Raw genomic sequence first — 19,197 nt, 5'->3', positions numbered from 1 at the left:
TTCCTTTTTTCTTCTAGTGTTCTAAAGTCAGCAGGGCTTTTCCTATTCTCACTCCCCACTTTTCCCTTTTACCTTTGGAGCGGTACTGGCCTTTTTTTTCATCCTTATTACTTTTCTTATTTATGTTTGAGGCTACTGTTCCTCCCAATTCCTCGGCGGACAAATCGCGCACCTGTTTGTCAATTTCTTCCCATTCCGAGGTACTTAGGTTGCCCCATTCTTCCTCCTCCTCATTTTCCTCTATGATCTCGATCAGATCACTCAGACAAGCTTCTGAGTTGATTTCCAGCGAGTCTTCACTGTTTGAGATTGTGTTTGTCAAATAGGTATCATCTAGCACCTGTATTTCCTCTGGGTTAGGTGTAATGACCATTTCTCTTCTTGGCTTCTTAGCACATTGTGTCACTTCTAACTTTGGCAATGTTCTCATGTTTCTTAGGAAAGCTGTAGATCCATTTAGTTTTTGTTTTATTGTTGGTTTCATATTTTATTTTTTTCTTTTATTTTCCTTCTGAGTCAAATGAGTTTCCTTCTCTCCCTCTCTCAGCAATTTCCCTCCTGGGATAGGGTCTTGAAAAATCAGAAAGTTTGATTTGGTCGGATCTTCAGGTGTATCTCACGACTGCAATTCTGCACTCTGCCGTCCGCACCCTCCGTCTCTTCTCCCCCCGTGACTCCATCTCTGCTTCCCTTTCCTCCCTTGGCTGGCTTCCCTTTCACTCCCATCTCAAATTTCTATTTCTCTGCCTAATCTTTAAATCTCTCCTCCCTCCTCTCGTTCTACACTCCCTCCCGCTCCCTTCGCTCTGCCGACCACTTCCTTCTCACTGTTCCTCCTTCCCCTTGTGCCTCATCCCGTTTCCGGTCCTTCCATCTCCTAGCCCCCCCTACACTGAAACTCCTTACCTCTCTCACTCCGCTCTATTTCCACCTTTTCCTCATTCCAAACTTCCCTCAAATCTCTCCTTCTACATTCCCCGCCTTGAATCCCCTCCCCCTTCCTGCTCTCCTCCCTCCTTGCCTTATCTCCTTGATCTTCTCCCTCCCCCCATTCTCTCCCTTCACCCCTTCCTTTCCCTTCCCCCTCTTCCCCTCCCTCTCAGTTCTACTGCACTACTCTCCTTCTCTCCTCCAGTTAATTGCTCTACTTATTGTTTTGTTGGCCTGATTCTCAATTGTTAATTGCTTCTACTGTTACTGTTATAATGTTATTATCATATATATTCTGTTGTTATAATGTGCAGCGCTTTGGTGTAAAGCGCTATATAAACAAAAATAAATACAAATACTTTCCCTATACTCTGGCTTTTGGTTGGGCGCAGGATCTTTCAACATAATTGTTTTGGATTTAATCAGTCGCAATGGGCCTCTTTCTGGTCTATTCTTTATATTAATATTATTTCTCATTTCTGTTGTTTCTTCATTTATCCATCCTTTGGGGGTTTCTTTAGATTTTCTTCATTTTTCAAGAGTCTTCTCGTCCATTTACAATGTTCTAAAACCACCTCCATTAGTAGTGATTTATTTTTAGTCTCACTTCTGGCCAGATCACTTCGGTGGTTTTGCCATATTCGAGTTTGTTCCGCTTCTTTATCAGCTTTTGTCCTACTTTTTTAACAAAGTATTCCAAGCCATCCATCTGTACCTTGGTCTTTAAATTTGTCGTATATACATCTTGCAAGGAATTATTTATACACTCATACAATTTTAGGAGAGGGGCTACTGCGATTGTTGACGCCGCCATAACTGTATTTTGAACTTGTGCCAACTCATCCATCTTTTCCAATTTTTCATTGTCCTTAGTGCTCGTTTTTTTGGTCTCTGCTCGATTTATCCTTTGGTATGTGAGATTAAAGTCTGTATGCCAAGTGCTCCTTGCGGGATAAGTGCTCCCCTTTTCTGTTGAGTAAAGGAGTGCTGATCCTGGACTGAAGTAGAGGAGGGGGGGGGAGCCTTCCAGACCGCCTCTGTCTTTTGTCATTTCATCCCACGCATGTGGCACTGGGATGTGTTCCATGTTCAGTGCGGTAATTTGTTCTTTAATAAAGGACAAACTATTCCGTTTCTCCCGCACTATTCTCCCAGTGAGGGCTGAGATATCTTGCATCAGTTTTTCTGCCAGCACCGTGTTACTTAAGTTACTGATGAGTAGACCATTACTTATATATCGGGGGGTCGGGCCCTCCTCCGATTTGGGGGCAACTCGTGTTCCTCTGGGGGCTTCTATTCTCTCCTTTTCTGGATCCCCCCAGGAACCTTCATTTTTATCAAAATTTTGTAGTGGTGGGCTAGCATCCCACGGCTCCCCTCTTCTGGTCGATTGTGCTATGGCCTCGAAGACCTCCAAATCACCTAGCTCCTCCCAGGTTAAGCTATCTGGGTTACTAATATTAAGTGTCTCCTTTTCTTTATAGGGGTTTATAGCTTTCCCATTTACAGTTTACTTTTGGAGATCACGTCTTCGGTTTTTGATTTTCTCCATTCCTTTGATCTTTCCTGATTGGTAGACACAGTGTCCATTGGGGTTAGATCATTTGCTATTGTTGCTTGTCTTGGCTGCTTTTGCGGAATATTCAATGGCGCTGTAGTAATCTCATTACTTGGCGTATCTACTTTGTTTCCAGAGACGTGGGGATCGCTGTCTTTCTCCCCAACGGCCCCTCCTTCATGTGTAGCTTGAATCAATTGCTCCTGACCAGATAACTCCTTCGCCGCAGGGTGTGTGGGGGATGAGGTCTTCACTTCATTTCTCCCACAATTCCCTCTCTGTGCCGTTTTCATCCATTTCAGTAGTATCGCCGTCTTTCTCCCCAAAGGCCCCTTCTTCATGTATAACTTGAATCGATTGCTCCGGACCAGATAGCTCCGGTGCCACTGGGGGTGGGAGGGTGAGGTTTTTGCTTCATTTATCCCCTAATTACATCTCTGTGAGCTTTCCGTCCATTTCTATAGGCTTATACTCTTCCAGTTTGGCGGGTTGAGTCGAGTCGATCGAGGAGGTATTACTCCCAGACGGCGAAGTTAGAGTTTGGTCCCTGGGCATTTCCTTTGTTCCTTCCTCGCCCAAAAGTGACTCCTGCTCCGGAGTTCAGAAGGTGAGCTCTCCACAGTGCTGATAATATTATCACTGACCCCGCCCCCTGGTTTTATCGAGTCCATGTTCGTTGATGGTTGCTGTGTATAATTAAACAAACTTCTCGGGTTTAGCGTTGTGTGTGCAGGCTTCTCGATCTCACTCTCATTCTCCCTCCTTTGGTCCTCATTATCCATTGGAGTTTTTAGGATTTTTGGACACCCATACGTGGCTTCTAACTCACGCGCACTGAAGGGGAGGCGCGATTGTCTAAGGGTCGTAGTTACTATGGTAGTGGGAGATTGAATTGTAAGAGTTTAGTAGTTTTCTCACCTGCAGTCTAGTCCGCCTACCCGACGGCTCTCCCCGAGCTTGCTGCAGTTTCTCTCCTGTTGATTTCTTTATAGTCGGGCAGCTCCTCTCTGCAGTACAAAGCGTGTTTGATAATTCTGGGACGAAAGGGCTCCTCAGCTCTACAGCTCACACCAGCACCGAAAACACCACTTACGCACCGCTAACGCAGAACGGGGTGCTTTTCAAGATGTTTGAAGACGGCCCACAGCAGGTCACAGCGGCTCCTCCTTTCGCTGTTAAAGGGGCCAACAGCTTTCTCAGCTTTCACAAAGCGCATGGTGCTTTTTCCAAACTGCCAGTCACCAGCACCAAAACACCACTGGCTTTCCTTTTACAGAAGGCATACCCATACAGTAGGTACACAAGCAATATAATCACCTACATTATATTCACAAAACACACCAGTGGACATATTGGGTAGGGACCTCATGAGCAAATGAAACAGGACCATCTAATTTGCTGAGAATTGAATAGTGTGTTCCACTCCAGGTATACACTATGCACGAGCAAAGGCAGGGTTACAGGCATTTTGTGGCTACAACGTGTTGTGAGGAGCGCACTAGACCCCAATGTATTCCTTTATGGAGAACAGATAATACTGGGATGGATGCCTAGAATATGTGATGAATCCTGCAATCCCTCATTAAATCCCTGCCTAAAGACTCCTCCCGGGTGGCCAGGGAAAGGCAGGCGCTTCCTGATCCTCACCTGGGGCTAAAATTGAAACAAGGATCTTTATTACCCAAGTGAGACAATACCCAATGGCAAGAGAAGCGGATGAGGGCATATATGAGACCATTCCAGCATTATTGCACCATAAGAATCTTCATGCAAAACGGATGTGTACCCTGTGAAAAAAGGCAAAAGGAGGGGCTTGGAGATTTATACACGATTTGCGCCCTATAAATATAGTGGAAGCAGAACTCCCAATAGTTCAGAATCTAGCAACAATGTTATGCAACATACCCACAGATGCAATGTATTTTACCGTGATAGATCTTATAAATTGATTTCTTTTCAATACCATTGCACCCAGACTCAATATTTGACTTGTTTACTTACCGCGGCCAACAACTCCAACATACCAGTTTACCTCAAGGGTACTGTTAATCCCCCGGCGTGTTTAATAGAGAGCTAAAAACAGACTTAGGGAATATACAGAGTGAAGTGATACAATATCTTATTATTATTGTGGTATTTATTGAGCGTGGACCTAGCTTTGGGAAACAACGGCCGGTCAGATAGCACAGCAAGTAGAGTGCTTGCTTTGACATCCGTGCAGAGCCTGCCAATGCAGGTTCGAATCCCGGCAGGGCCAAACTCAGCCTTTCATCCTTCTGAGGTTGGTAAATGAGCACCACACACCGTGGGTAATAATAAGCAGCGCTCACATGCCTGAGGGTTTGTAGCACTTTATACATTCAAATTATTATTATTATTAATGGAGTATTTACAGGAGTATACACCAATACAGATACATAACTGAGCGCTTTACGAAGGTGTACAACATTACAGATATGTTGATGACATCCTGGTGTGCAGCACAAGATGAATGCAGGAAAGATTCAGTGATTCTCCTGACGCTATTAGCGGAGAAGGGGTACAAAGTAGATCAAGACAACTGCAATATTGTCAAAAAGAAGTGATATATTGGGGCCAAATAATATCAGAAGGAAGAAGAATGACATCAGAGAGAGCGAAAGCAAAACACAACACACTACAACCAGGTACATTAAAAGAAATGCAACAGTTTCTAGGGCTGTGCAATTATTGCTGATCCTAGATATTAGATTACACCTTATACACCAGGCCCCTTTAATAGGGATTACAAGGAGCACAAAAAGATTTGGCAGTGGAGAAATCAAGGAGGAAGTTAAATGGGGCAATGGCCAAGTTCTGCAGGGGCAGAGGTTTCATGCAGGTCAGACATGGTCTGATCAACATAAAATCACCAGAGTTCTATGAGAAGGGCAGCGTGCATTTGTCACCAGCAGGCATGGATCTGTTCTTTTGGAATTTGTGCTCTAAACTGCTGGAGTTATAAGATATGAAAGCGGGAACCCCGGTGGGCGTGGATCCACCTTTGGCGTGGCAGTGTTTTTTGCGACGGGTGGCACTATACAGATTACTAACGAGCCGTGGGAAAGCGGGAAGGGTTTTCGCTCTACTCACGATCAGCGCCCCTTTGAGGCCTAAGCGCCAAGGGCGCTGGAGGTATCGATGAGGGCTCGGCTTCCCCCGACAAAACGGCACTTCCACAGCACAGGAACACCTGCAAGGGCAGGTGGGGTTCAGACAAGAATGGTAGAGGGAGCTTTGTCCTACAGTGCACTTGGTTGGCAAAAGGGGATGCAAGGTTTGGACATAAATTAGTCGGCTGGTCGTCGCACCTTCAGAACTATTTTCACAGATTTTGGTTTGCAGTGTTTTGAATCATGTAATTATTAGCAATGTTGTGAAAATAAATCTCCAACCTTTTATACCAACAAAGAAAAGAATGTCTCATGCTGCACCTTTTTCCAGAATGGGGTAGCAAGGGTGGCGAATGGAATGAGCAAGTATGTTCGCATAAGTATGGACAAATGCCCAGGTTATGGAGATGGCGATGTAGGGCAACTTGAGGACGTGCCCAAATAACAGGGCAGCGCTCTCTGCCTTCCCCCTCGGGTATGGGGGAGGGGCTGGGGGACAAGCCTAGGAAAGTAAGCGGGGCGGGAAGCCCGCCAAAAGGGCGAGAAAGCCCAGAAAAAAGCAAACAAAAGGTGAGGGGCATGCCAGGGGACTTACAAACCACGGGCAATGTCTGCCTGTTCAAAGCAGCCTGAGGACGCCGGACAACGACACGAGAAAGGAGGCAGCAGTTTTTTCCTCCCAGTGACCCTACATAATGACAGCGGAAGTGCAAGGCTTTGCCATTGCTATTGCAGAACGGCGAGGCAGTGTTTATTGCAACCAGGGCCACTATACAGATTACTAACGAGCTGTGGGAAAGCGGGAAGGGTTTTCGCTCTTCTCGCGATCAGCGCCCCTTTGAGACCTAATGATGCAGGAGGTATCAATGAGGGCTTGGCTTCCCCCGACAAAATGGCACTCCCCCAGCACAGGAACACCTGCAAGGGCAGGTGGGGTGCAGACAAGAATGGTAGGGGGAGCTTTGGCCTACAGTGGACTTGGATGGTAAAGGGGGAAGCATGGTTTGGACATGGAACAGTCGGCTGGTTGCAGCACCTTCAGAACTATTTTCACAGAGTTTGGTTTGCAGTGTTTAGAATCATGTAGTTTGTAACAATGTTGTGAAAATAAAGCTGCTGCCTTTTATGCCAACAAAGAAAAGAATGTCTCATGCTGCACCTTTTTCCAGAATGGCTTAGCAAGGGTGGCGAATGGAATGAGAAAGTATGTTGGTATAAGTATGGACAAATGCCCATGTTATGTCTGCAGCCATTCGACCTAGAACAGACACTTTGCCTTAAGTTATTATCCGCATAAGGGTGATTAGACCCAGAGAGAGTATTGGATCTGCAGCCATTAGCCCCAGGGGAATGTTTACTTTCAGAATAGCAACTGGAACTGGAGACAGTAGCACGTCTGCAATCATTAGCCATGGCAGTTATTATATAACTTACACCAGACCACGGTCTGTGGGTTCCATGAGTTAAAATCGCGCCAAAAATGGCTGTGAACACAAAATATCGCTGCAAAAAGGCTGTGGTTTTGCCGCCGCAATCCATGTAAAGGATGCATGGGACTACCTGCAACGCCTGGACCCATTATACCATTTAATGGGAGCTGGGGACACCCCCGCAACCCCCACATGGTGTAATGGGATACACCTTTAACAGGTCAAACCAAAGCATTTTTGGGGCAATTTTATCACTGCATACTGGTCTATGTAGAAGCTGCACAGCAGTTACTGCTTCCGCAAGCATGCCAGAGCCTGAACTCTACTGTAAACCTTCTGAGCAGCTACTGTATCTACAATATCAACAGGCTGCCCTGGGTAATTTCAAAACCATATGTTTAGAAAGTCACCATTTTTAATTTCAACATGTGATGCATAGAATACAACGAATTACAGCTTCAGCCTCTTCCTTCAACGTGCATTTTCAGAGGTTGCAAAAGGGCTCCTCTTACAAATATAACAATAAATGTTTAAGGTTGAAAGGAATGTTCAGTGCACTCCGGAAGTGCAAATTTAAAAGTCTTCCTGCACTTTTATTTTAAAACAAAAGCATACCAAACGGTTTCTTTTTAAAATAAAAGTATGGGAACAGTAACACTCAAAAAAGTACCGGAGCAGCTCCCACCCACTTACACCACTTAAAATGGGTGAGAATGAAGTGAGTTAATGGGCCCTAAATGAAATGCATATAAAATTAATTACAAGAGTTCGATCGCATGCACTCACGTGAGGCTGCCTGGAAACCGAAAAGAAGCTTTTGGTAAAGGGAGTCCTTATGTTGCTTTTATTATCATTTGAAATACAACTTTAAAGTCCGTATGAGACACGACAACATTGTGTGTTTGTTTAAAAGTTTGCCGACACCATCCGGAATGCCTTTAGAGCGTCATGACGTATGAACGTTTGTCACTAGGAAGTCTCGTGCTTAGCGGAGAATCATGGGGCAAGGAATACTCATGCCAAGTACAGGCAGCGATATTTAGCTGCTGGTGGCGCCGATGGCTTTGATCATGCTATTTTGATTTTGCTTCCATCAAAAGCGGGTCTTCTTGGCTGGTAAGTAGTATCCCCATACCTCGCCCGCACACTGAGGAAATTTCCGGGCAGATTTTTATTGCAAATCCGGCTGCCAGCAAGTCGGATGTATTTTTTGCGTAAGCGTACTTGCACTTTTTCCACCTCAAATGGGAGTAACAGCGTTATGTCATTACGTTTACTTGCCATGGTGTCTTTAACTTTACTGCCCTTGTGAGGTGAGGGAGAGGGTGCCTTTACCGCTCAGCGCTGTGACAGCGCATTGAACTGTACCACAATATGTTTTTCTTCATTTAACACCCCCCCCCCCCCCACTTGCATTTTTTCCGTTATTTTGTATAGGACAAGTTCCTTCTTTGCCCTGTGTTGTCTCACTGACTAAATGCCTGCATGTTCATGTATCCTGTGCTAGTATACATTGAAAATGCAGGTGCCTACAGTCGTGCCAGCAAGATAACTATTAAGTATTTCGCCTTAAAACTAGCCATACTGTAGAGTGTCTATCTTATTATATAGGCAATGATGATCCACAACGCACACCTACTTAGGAATTTCAGATTAGTCTAAATCAGAGTCTTAGTCAATAATTATAAAGACGGGGGAGAAAAGATGCTCCTGGGACATGGACCGTAGACGTAAGCAATCTTAATGAAGTTGTCGCCCTTCAATGCAAGAACAGTTTATGGCGAGCTAAATCATGGCCGTTTCCTCACCAACGTTTTTAAGTGGGCAGCATGCTTTTGCTTTGTCCCCATTCTACTGCTGTGGGTGGGACCCAGTGGATCTCTCATTTGGAAATCCTTTTACTGAACTCACTTGTTGGGAAGACGAGCGGCTGTGTGGGCACATTAACCCACTGTGCCATTATGTTAAAACGGCAGCAATGCATTCGTTAGTGTGTGTTTGTGTTCAGCTCAATACATGCAATATTTTGTTTGTGTACTGTTTTTGTGTGATCATTGCATGCCCATTTTCCTCCGCTGGCAGATGTCTTCTGTTTGGGTTGTAGGTGTGACTCAGCTTGCACTGGTCCTTACCTGATGGTGGTTCTTCAGATTAGTGGGTGTTTTTCGTGGGTTATTGTTGGACATTGTACTTTACTGCATCACAATAATCCTTTTCCTTCAACCCATTTAGTGACTTTATGTCCAAGTTATTCCACGCGCTGTCCGCTGACATAGCAGTGCTACAAACGCATTGTTTACCACAGCACATGCGGATTGGGGAATGCACTTGGGTTCTCCCTTGTTGATAGTGTAGGCGAGAATGAATCCCCTCGTGTTTCTCCTTGCCACCTTACTTTGATTGCTGGATGGGAAAATCAATATTTACATACTTTTCTGGTGTTTAATTGTGTGTCTTTACTCAACAGACACAGCATCGTTGCATCAACTCGGCCCCAGACCAGGGTTTTCCTGCCGTGTAGAGGCACGGAACATCATATGGTAGGTGCTAGGGAAATGGGTGCCTGACATTCATGAAAACCACAAATATGTTCCTTTGCAATGCTGCTGTAAGCCCCTTCCCTAGTGCAGGAAGGGGCTTGTAACTGGACCGTAGAGCTGTATATTTAATTCTCCCCCAATTGTGTATTGGTTGGCTGGTTTTTATTTGGCCATGGGTTGCAAAGGTTTTCAACCTAGGGAAGGGACTTTGCAACCTTTTGGCTTTCCGGTTGATTTGGACTACAACTCTCATAAACCTTCCCCACTTTCTATTGTGGCTAGGGCTGGTGGAGGTTAGTACTAATTGATATTGCATGTTCTTGGACATTCACATTTATTGCGTTCCACTGTAAAGTGCAAACATGTTTCCAATGACCGCTACAACAACTGAGTTGACCTTTTGGACATGTGGGTGGAGTCGTGTGTGGCTATGGGCGGGTCATAAATCACATAGTTTTTGATTTTCAAATGTAGGCGGGTATGAGTCACACGGGCCTGCCATTGCTCCAGATTTGACTCGGTCGTCTGCTTAAGAACATTTCAGTGTCACGTAGCCACTGTGAGAACGTGTCTATCGTATATAAAGGGCACATTGGCTCTATGCTTGTAATTTTCAATAAGTTGCCCAGACAGCTGCATGCCGGTGCACAGACATTTCCTTATTTGAGGATTGTTGTGTGGCATGTGGTAAGCGTGTGTGACTTTCGCAGCATCTTCAATATTGCTTAATTCTGAAGCAGGGTACCAAGGGCACAGTTTTGTTTGACTTGCATGAAGGGTGGCCAAGTTTTGAAGTGTGTGGCAGACTGTTTGAGCCGCTGTGTGGTACGGCATGCACTGCACACACCGTCGGGTGTGTCTCAGGCCAGGGATGGTTGAAATGCCCTGATGAATGTGTTCTTTGATTCCTGTCTTCCTGCTTCTGGTGGCACAGGGCGAGGATGAACAATCATAATTAATTTGCTATCACTTTACAAAAACTTCAAATTAGGTTTTGCGCACAGAGAATAGTTGCAGATATTGGCCATCCAAGCTCTTACTAAGAAGGGAGACAAAAAGGCTTCTCCACCCAACAGTGGACAGATGCAGCACCCCCTCTCAATTGCTTGCAACCTGATCATGGCTTTAAGTCACTCTCTTAAGTGGCATCTATTATTTGTCCCGCAACTGTAAGAGATTTGCATTAAAGGAGAGCCTCAACCGCACCCCCTTTCCCTTTTACACCTTGTTCAAGCTGGGGATGATTGTGTGCAGTATATGCATCAGTTTTGAGATTTGTGTAATGTGAAAAGTGTACAGGACGGGTACACTGTTCTCAAAGGTTCAAGGTCAAAGCACCTCTTAAGAGGTTCTGTAAATCTACCCCCCATAAAAAGCAAATGGTCTGGCATTCAAAGACTGTAATTTTGTATTTTAATACTTTTGAATATTATTTTTTCACTGCTGGAAGTTACTGATGCTATACCCATGAGGCAGAGCTATTGGCCCTCATTACGACCCTGGCTTTGGACCATGGTGCTAATAGCGCCATGGTCCATGCCGGAAACTTACCGACTCCGCCATGGCGGAATGGGGAATTACCGCCCCATTCCGAGGTTGCCGGGGCGGTAATTCCCCATGCCGCCATGGCCCTTCCCCATTCCCATTTTTGCCCCATAGCGCTCAGTGGGAATGGGGAAGGCGCTACTTACGGTGCCGCTAATTGCGGCACCGTAATTAGCCCCAAAGTCCCTTTGCGGGTTGGTTTTTAACGCCTGCAAAAAGCAGGCGTTAAAGTCTGCAACCCGCAAAGGGACCTCGTAATCGGGCGTTAAGGGTTTAACGGCGCCGCCACCTTTTACGGCGCCGTTAACCCCTTAACGCCTGGGTTGTAATGAGGGCCATTGTATTACTTTCACGCTGTTTATTTTAAAGAACACGGAGAGCTTGGTTACCCCAGTTTATTTTCCATTGCTTTTTCAGTTCACAGTACGGCGAAGGTGGGCCAGCCTTTGGGCGCCGGGGACAGTTTTCTAATTCCCTCCATGACTCTTGCTGTCCCCTGTTAGGGAGATTTTTCACACAAGTGCTAAATTCCCTGTACCTTAGAGCCCTCCAGCTCTTTTGCTATATTTTGGGGCTTTGAACTTTTAATTTTCAATGTGTTTTACTTTTGTGTTCTTTGGTTATAGAGTTTTGAGACAACTCCATATGTATCATCTTTTTATGTGTCACACGGCACCTTCAGTGCAGTGGCACATGGATGTCTTTTAGACTTCACAAGGTTTAAATATCCTTCTCTGGGACTGACTGTCTCCCAGAATATGTAAAGTTAAATTGACTTTACTAGTCTCTTTAAATTTACTGACCCAGCACACACTATAGTGCTGGAGGGGTTGCCTAACTTCCCCCGAGTCAAAACACTCATGTAACAGACAAATGTTACCCTTTCCTACTTTAAATGGCTGGTGGCAGGGATTTAGATCAATCTACCATGATTTTTCCCGACCGCGAACAATGGTAGTTAAAAATCGGGTCAGCCATGTTTTTCAATATGGTGGCCAAGACCTATCTGTAAAAACAGACCCTGGTCGACTTTTTTTTTTTTTTTGCCATTTCTTTTAGGAAAGGTCCTTCTTGTGTTTGTCTCTGCTCACCAAGCCATGTTTGGTCCCTTTGTTCATTGGCCTTTGGCGGGCTTCAGTGCTGAAGCCCTCCTCTGGCGCCTGAGTGTCTGGTGTGGACAGGATGTGAAGGGGGTGCCCGAAACTCCCTGTGCTTAGTCTCCTAGGAGACCTGAATGCACTCTGGCATGATTGGCCAGCTGGCTGTCCGGCAAGGACAGCCACCCTGCTGTGTGTGACAGCCAGGCTGGAATGAATGTGGGGAAAACTGTTTAAAAGCAGGTCTCTGGGACTTGGAAAGCAGAGTCGACCACTGGAACGAAAGAACTGAAGACGAGTTGAAGGAAGAAGACTGCTGCAACTCCTGGACGACCGGTGAAGCGCTGCTGCAGGTCCGAATTGCCTGAAACTCCATCGACAGAGAAGCCCTTCAAGGTTAACTTCTTCCCTTGAGTTTGGTGGGAACAACCAACTTGCAAGCCACCTGGACACTGTGCTCATCTGGTCGAATTTTGATCAGAGTGCTGTTGAAAACCGGATAGCCAGATGGAAGGAAACAAGCTTGTGGACTTTAAGGCACTCGCACCTTAAACCGATGTCTAGTTACAGCTTTTGGCCTCTTCCCTCTTGTCCCCACAATTGAATCTCAGGAACAGCAAGATCTTCTCGAACTGCCAGGAACAACTGCCTTAGCTACAGCTCTTCTTCACTAACAAGGTACTGTGCAAATGCAGTCCGGCAATCTTTTTGGCCATCGCGAAAGTTCATGGAACTTTCCTCATTTTCGAAGGCTTGTCCTCCCCTAAACATTTGTCTAACTTTTCGCCTAGCCAAATTCTTCTGAACTGCGTGGCAAAAACTTAACCGTTTAGTACCAGAACTGTGCTATCCTATACAAAGACTCTCAACCATTGACTTTGGGCCAGGCCTATGAACTGAATTGCTGGTTGTAGTTTACTGAAACCCTTTGCCCTGCCTATGCAAGTATTTGTGCTGTCTAGTCTTATAACGTTGTCTTTTTACCCCTTAAGTATCCGAAGTGCCATTTTGCTCACGGTTCAGGAGTTCTGAACTTGTTCATTTACTTACCAGTTGTGTAATTGTGGTTTATTAGTGTGTGATATTGAGCTGCTCTTGCTAATGTAAAATTTTCAAACTGCCTGTGTAAACAAATGTATATTCTTTTACCAAGAAACCTTGAGTAAGTGTTTGTTTGAATCGCTGTAATTGTTGGTCCTTTGTGTAACTTGTTCTACTGCTCACTTTACTCTTGAGATAAGTCTGGCTGCTCAGCCATCGCTACCACTTTACTGTGTAGCACGGGTTTGTACCAAAGGTGAAATTGTACTTGTACTTGTAGTCTTAATTGTGTGTAGTGTTCCCAAGGGGTACTGCACATAATTCTGCCTAACATCCCCCATCTACGTTTAGTTTATGTTCAACACTTTGGGGAAATCGCTACATGATTTAATAAATCCAAATGTTAGTTTCAGGGACTCAGATTACAGCATGTTCTAGTTATACTTATGTCCCATTCTCTGTATAGGTTAAGGCCCCCTTTTCCAAACATTGCACCTCAGCAGTTAATTGAAGATAGCTTGCCTGTAAACTTAACTTATTTATTGAATGATTGCCAGGGCTAGTTATTTTAATTTCTTTATTGATTTTCCACGACAACAAAACAGCAACAACGTAACATACAAACTCTCATAACATAATTGGCACATTTCCCGCATTCTGTCCTACATCCGCGGTGCTGGGATTCTCCTGTGACCTTATCGTTCCTGCCCAACACCTCCATTGGGTCTATCGCAGAGTCTGTTGGATAAATTGTCTCGTCCTGGGGCTTTCTTTTTTATTTTATTTTATTTTTTTAATCAATTTTATTTAGGTTTTCAGAGCAATGTAGGAATAGGTACATCCATAACCAAAAGTGATAACAAATATACATTATTTCGTATCAACTCATTTTACCCTTACTTGGGATGCATCAAAACCATTACTCATCTTTTAACAACCCCTGTTCAGTAACCACTAAACCCCCCATCCCCCCTACGCCCCCTTCCCCAACACATATCCCAATTTATAGGTGACAAAAGTATTCTGTCCTCGCTTTAAGAAATCAACTGGTTGAACCACATTTCAACGTGATGTTCATAGCTTTCAGATAATAGATACTGCCCGGAGCAATCTAGGTTTAAAGAACATCTGTTCCCTATCATTCATGAATTCATGCAGCGGTAGCCAAGTGTTTGAATATTTCGTGTATGAGCCAAGGGCTAATGCCGTCACTTTCTTCATAGCCATCACCCCCCACAATCTTAGCCACCACATGGCTACTACAGGGCCCTCTTTGGTTTTCCATGCGTGTGCAACTGTAATCCTGGCTGCATTCAACATGTGAGTGATAAGTGTGGCCGTGGGTCCTGAGCTTGCATAACATCCCTCCACTACCTCTCCCAGAAGTATCACCAGTGGGTCGAATGGAAGCTGCACCCCAGTTATTTCTTTAATATGACTTAAAATCTCTTTCCAGTAGGTTTCAAATAAAGGACAAGACCACTACATGTTAATAAGGTCCCCTGGAATGCCGCAGTTTCTCCAGCAAGTCACAGGGTATTCTGGATTAATTGAGTGTATACGAACTGGTGTAATATACCAGCGGAGACATAATTTATATGCTGTTTCTTTAATTGAGGTGCATCTAGAACTTTTGGCGGCTCTCTGCCAAGTGCGACTCCAGGTGTCCCCACTGATTGATCTCCCCAAGTCCGCCTCCCACTTTTGCATGTATGTAAGGTTTTCCTCGGGATCTGTCCCTTCAATTAGGCGATATAATCTGGTTATCCCTTTGTCCGGCTGGCCTTCTTGCATTGTAATTTCCACCCCCGTTGGATCTCTAGTTGCCCTTTCTTTTACCTTTTGGGTTTGAGACCCAGTGCCTGAGCTGGGCATAGTGGAAGCGCTCTCCTTCTGGAATGTTAAACCTAATCTTATAGTCTTCGAACGTCAGGGGAAGCCCATCTATATAAAGGTCATGTAATACCATATTGTGTTCTCTGCCCCCCCCCAGTGTATCCAGAAGTTGGCCTGTATGCCTGGGGTGAAATCTGGATTAAAACTGATTGGTGTGAGTGGCCCACCCCCCACTTTGATCTTTTTATTGTCGCAATATCTTATCCCAATACCAGAGAGTGGTTTTGGTTGACTCTAATAGCTGTCCACCTTTTCCCCTGTTTTGTGTGGCAAGAAAGCCCAGGTTTTTAAGTTGTATCTTAGTCGCAATTTTTTCCAATGTGACCCACTGATTACTCTCCTCCCCGGCTGTCCATTGCAGCATTGGGGCCACATAAGTATCTACGAAAGTCTGGTACCCCTAATCCTCCCAGGACCTGTGGCCTGAAAAGTACTTTTTTGGGGATTCTCGGTTCCCCCCCCCCCGCACCCTCCCAGATGAATTTCATTACCTCTTTCTGTAGAGCTTGAATAGCTGGGCCCGGAATTCAGACTGGGAGGGCGCCTATTACGTATAAGAATTTAGGAAGAAGAGTCATTTTGACCGCGGTAATCCGCACAATCCAGGATAGTTCCTGCAGTTGCCAATGTTTTAGATCATTGGTTAATGTTTTAAAGAGGTCAGGGACGTTGGCGCCGTAAAGTTTACTGTAACTGGGAGTCAACTGTATCCCCAGGTATTTAACTGCTTAATGCTCCCATTTCAGGGGGTATTGGTTTTCCCATATTGGGATCCGGTCTAACTTTTCTGTGACGTTAAGAACTTTAGACTTGGGATAGTTAATATTAAATCCTGAGGCCTTTGCAAACTCCTCCAACAAATGTAGGGCTGCTGGTAAGGAATGTCCAGTGTCTCTCAAGAACATAAGGATATCGTCCGCGTATAGAGCTACCTTTTGTTGTCCAGCAACCCCCACTTCCACCCCCGGATCTCAAGATGACCCCGAACCTTCCATGCAAATGGCTCCATAGCCATGGCAAAGATCATGGGCGACAGAGGGCACCCCTGTCTTGTGCCTTTTTGAATGGGGATGTTCTCGGTCAGTTTCGAGTATCAATCTCGTAGACGGGTTCGCAAAGTTGGCCATTATCATGCGGATAAACATTGGTCCGCAACCAAACTTTCCAAGAACTAGTCTCATGAAACCCCAGTCTAAACTGTCGAAGGCTCTGGAAGCATCCAGAGCTGCTACTGAGAATTCCTGGCCCGACCTGCGCCCCCATTCGATTGTATTGATGGCTCTCCGAATATTATCGTATGTATGTCGCCTTTTCACAAAACCCGCCTGATCAGTGTCATTATCCCCGGGAGTACCATTGCCAGTCGTCGGGCTAGAATTAAGGAGTAGATCTTCGCGTCCCCATTTAATAACGAGATCGGGCGATAGCTTGCGCAATCCGCCGGGTCTCTGTCCGGTTTCAGTAGTAGTATTGTGGTTGCTGTACACATGTCTCTGGAAGTGTACCCCTTGTCTCTAATGGAATTAAATAAGTGCGTTAGGGGGCCTATCAAGATATTTCTAAAGGTTTTATAATATGCGTTGCTTAATCCATCTGGACCCGGGGTTTTATATCCCTTCAATGTACCTATCGCCTCCCCGACTTCCTCCTCTGTTATAAGGCCTTCCAACTGCTGTTTAACTACCTCACTGATTTGTGGTAATTCCACCTGATTAAGAAATGCAGCTTGTGCTTCTTCCTCTAAGTTATCTCGTTTTGAGTTATTGGCGTAGATCTCAAACATTACCCTCTCTACTTCTTTCTCCCCCCTCACTACCTCCCCGTTCCTATCCCGGAGTTGAGTTGTACGGTTCCGGAGTTTCTGGTGTCGCAACTTGGCAGTGAGGAGTCGATTGGCTTTATCTCCATGAATATAGTAAAATTGCTTAGTCTGCAGCAACAAACGTGCCGCATCATCCGACAAATGTGTTTCTAGAGTTGCCCTGGCCTTCTTTAATTCCCGCCATGCCTTCTGTGAGCCTTTGTCCTTATATTCCACTTCGGCCTTATGTATGTTGGCTTCCATATTACTTCTCACCCTTTTCCCGACTCTTAATATAATTTGATGTTTGGGCAATGAATTCCCCCCTCACCCACCCTTACTACCGCTTTGCTGGCATCCCATATGGTCAGCCAGTCCATTCCCTGCGTAGCATTTTCTCGGAAATAATTCAGTAGGGTTTGCTCTATACTGCCTCGGACTGTTAGGTCTTTCAATACAACTTCATTTAATCGCCAGGGTTTGTAAGATTGTTGTTGCATGTTATCAGGCTCTAATTTAAGTAGTACCGGGGTGTGGTCTGTCGGGCACCGCACTCCTATTTCCAAGCCTGTGACCTGCGGGATCACTGTTTCAGAGACAAGAATCATGTCCATTCGGGAGTAGCCCTTGTGCACTGCTGAATAGTGAGTATACTCCCTGTCTTGTGGTTTGAAAAATCTCCAGGTCTCTAAGAGGTGTAGATCCCTCAGAAACCTGGCTAGGGCCTGTCTAAATATGTGATCATTGGGAGTAGCGGGGAGAGTTTTATCCAGTTTTGCGTCCATTACCCCATTAGTCGCCTCCAATTAGGATTTTCCCAATTCCCCACTGTGCAATTTTAGGCATTAGACTCAACAAAAAGTGGTCTTGTTTCGTATTGGGAGCATATGTGGAGATCAAGGTAACCAATTGACCCATCAGTACTCCCCGCCCCCCCGCCCCCCCCCCCCAGCATTAGGTAGCTGCCTTCTGGGTCCTTTTTAAGGAATCTTTTCTCAAACTTGATACCTTTTGCTAATAGGATGCCTACACCCCGTTTTTTGGACCCACTGGATGCCAGGTATTGTATGGGGAAAGCTCTGTGTCTCAACCTTTGTTCGTCTCCCGGTAGAAGATGCGTTTCGTCCTGGGGCTTTCTATAGGGCCTTCCTGTTTCACTCATTGATCTTCTGTTCTTATGGGGTCTTTTGCTGTCTTCCTCCTCCCTGCCGTCGAATAGGTCCTGCCTCAGGGAGTTCCATGAGGGGAGTTCCATGCGGTTAGTTTTTGCACTGTTTCGCCTTCCCCTCTTTTCATTGCTCTTCTCCACACCGCAGTCTCTGCCAGTGCCCACTTCTGGAGGTCTGACCACCATGCTTCTATGTTCGGACCCTCCCTTGACTTCCATGTCATTACTATTCTTCTTTTGGCCAGTAATACATATTAGGTCCTTCATTTTCGCTAGGTACGACTCAATTCTGCTTCCTCTTGGAAGTACTTTTCCAGATGCTCTGCTTGTATTTGGAGTCCACTCTGTGCTATTTTGGTTCTGATTGTCCCAGAAGGCCTGTATCACTGGGCTGGTCCAGAACATGTGTACCATGTCGGCTTCGTCTGCCATGCAGCGGGTGCACCTGTTTTGGTTTCCCATCTGCATCTTGTTCATCCTCTTGGGTGTGAGATATGCTCTATGGGTTGTGTATAACTGTGCCTGCCTGAACCTTGCGTTCCTTGTCACTTTTTTGGGGTATCTTAGTGCCCTGGTCCATTCATGGTCGCTGAAAGGCCTCTGAAGTTCCTCCTCCCAGCGCTGCCTTGTGTGCGACTCCTGCGGGTTGTCTGTGTTTAACAATTGTTCGTATAGCCTGGAGGTTGTGTGGGTTCCCTCCGATATGTCATACCATGCGTCTAACGTTGTCATCTCCTCCTCCTGGTTTGTCCACTCTGGCCATATTTTCTTTGTTTCTTATCATGCCGTTGTATAGGATGAATTGGCCTTCATGTATCTCTTGGTCATCCACCATTTCTTGGAAGTCTGCCCACCTTTCCCCGCTCGTCGGGTCTCCAATTTGTGCTACACCTTTGGCTTCCCAGTGCGCTCGGTATGCTGCTAGTGTGTTTGTGTCCCTCACCCAGGAGGCCCGCTAAGGGGATTTGTGCCGAGTATGGATCTTCCGTCTCCTGGAGTCTCCATGCCCTGTTCCATAGCCCTATTGTGATGTTGAGCATGTTCGGCAGAGTCTTGAGCA

The 19,197-nt window shown here is 45.5% G+C and overlaps 2 protein-coding genes across 9 annotated transcripts in view; one reads left to right on the top strand and one right to left on the bottom strand.

The window, feature by feature from the left end:
- NSMCE2 (NSE2 (MMS21) homolog, SMC5-SMC6 complex SUMO ligase) overlaps window positions 1-7,963 on the bottom strand; it is a 933,269-nt gene extending 925,306 nt beyond the window's left edge. For 2 of the 4 annotated variants that reach the window (XM_069621620.1, XM_069621621.1), the window contains exon 1: window positions 7,836-7,963. Coding sequence is in view for 2 of the 4 variants with exons in the window: in XM_069621619.1 (XP_069477720.1) it covers window positions 7,812-7,827 (16 nt within the window). In the remaining 2 variants the exon portion in view is untranslated. Of the gene's footprint in view, window positions 1-7,811 lie in introns of all 4 variants that reach the window. The other 2 variants (XM_069621619.1, XM_069621618.1) reach the window with 2 other exon arrangements.
- A 64-nt stretch (window positions 7,964-8,027) lies between these two features.
- The window catches only part of WASHC5 (WASH complex subunit 5), a 1,117,936-nt gene continuing 1,106,766 nt past the window's right edge, over window positions 8,028-19,197 (top strand). For 4 of the 5 annotated variants that reach the window (XM_069621617.1, XM_069621614.1, XM_069621616.1 and 1 more), the window contains exons 1-2: window positions 8,028-8,165; window positions 9,517-9,589. The gene's annotated coding sequence lies outside the window, so the exon portion shown is untranslated. The remainder of the gene's footprint in view (window positions 8,166-9,516; window positions 9,590-19,197) is intronic. The other variant, XM_069621613.1, reaches the window with a different exon arrangement.

This window comes from Ambystoma mexicanum, chromosome 5q (assembly GCF_040938575.1).
Source record: "Ambystoma mexicanum isolate Mex_15411 chromosome 5q, UKY_AmexF1_1, whole genome shotgun sequence".
NCBI classification, from domain to species: Eukaryota; Metazoa; Chordata; class Amphibia; order Caudata; family Ambystomatidae; genus Ambystoma; species Ambystoma mexicanum.
The sequence above is the reverse complement of the archived record's forward strand: the minus strand, read 5'-3'. Positions and strand labels throughout refer to the sequence as shown.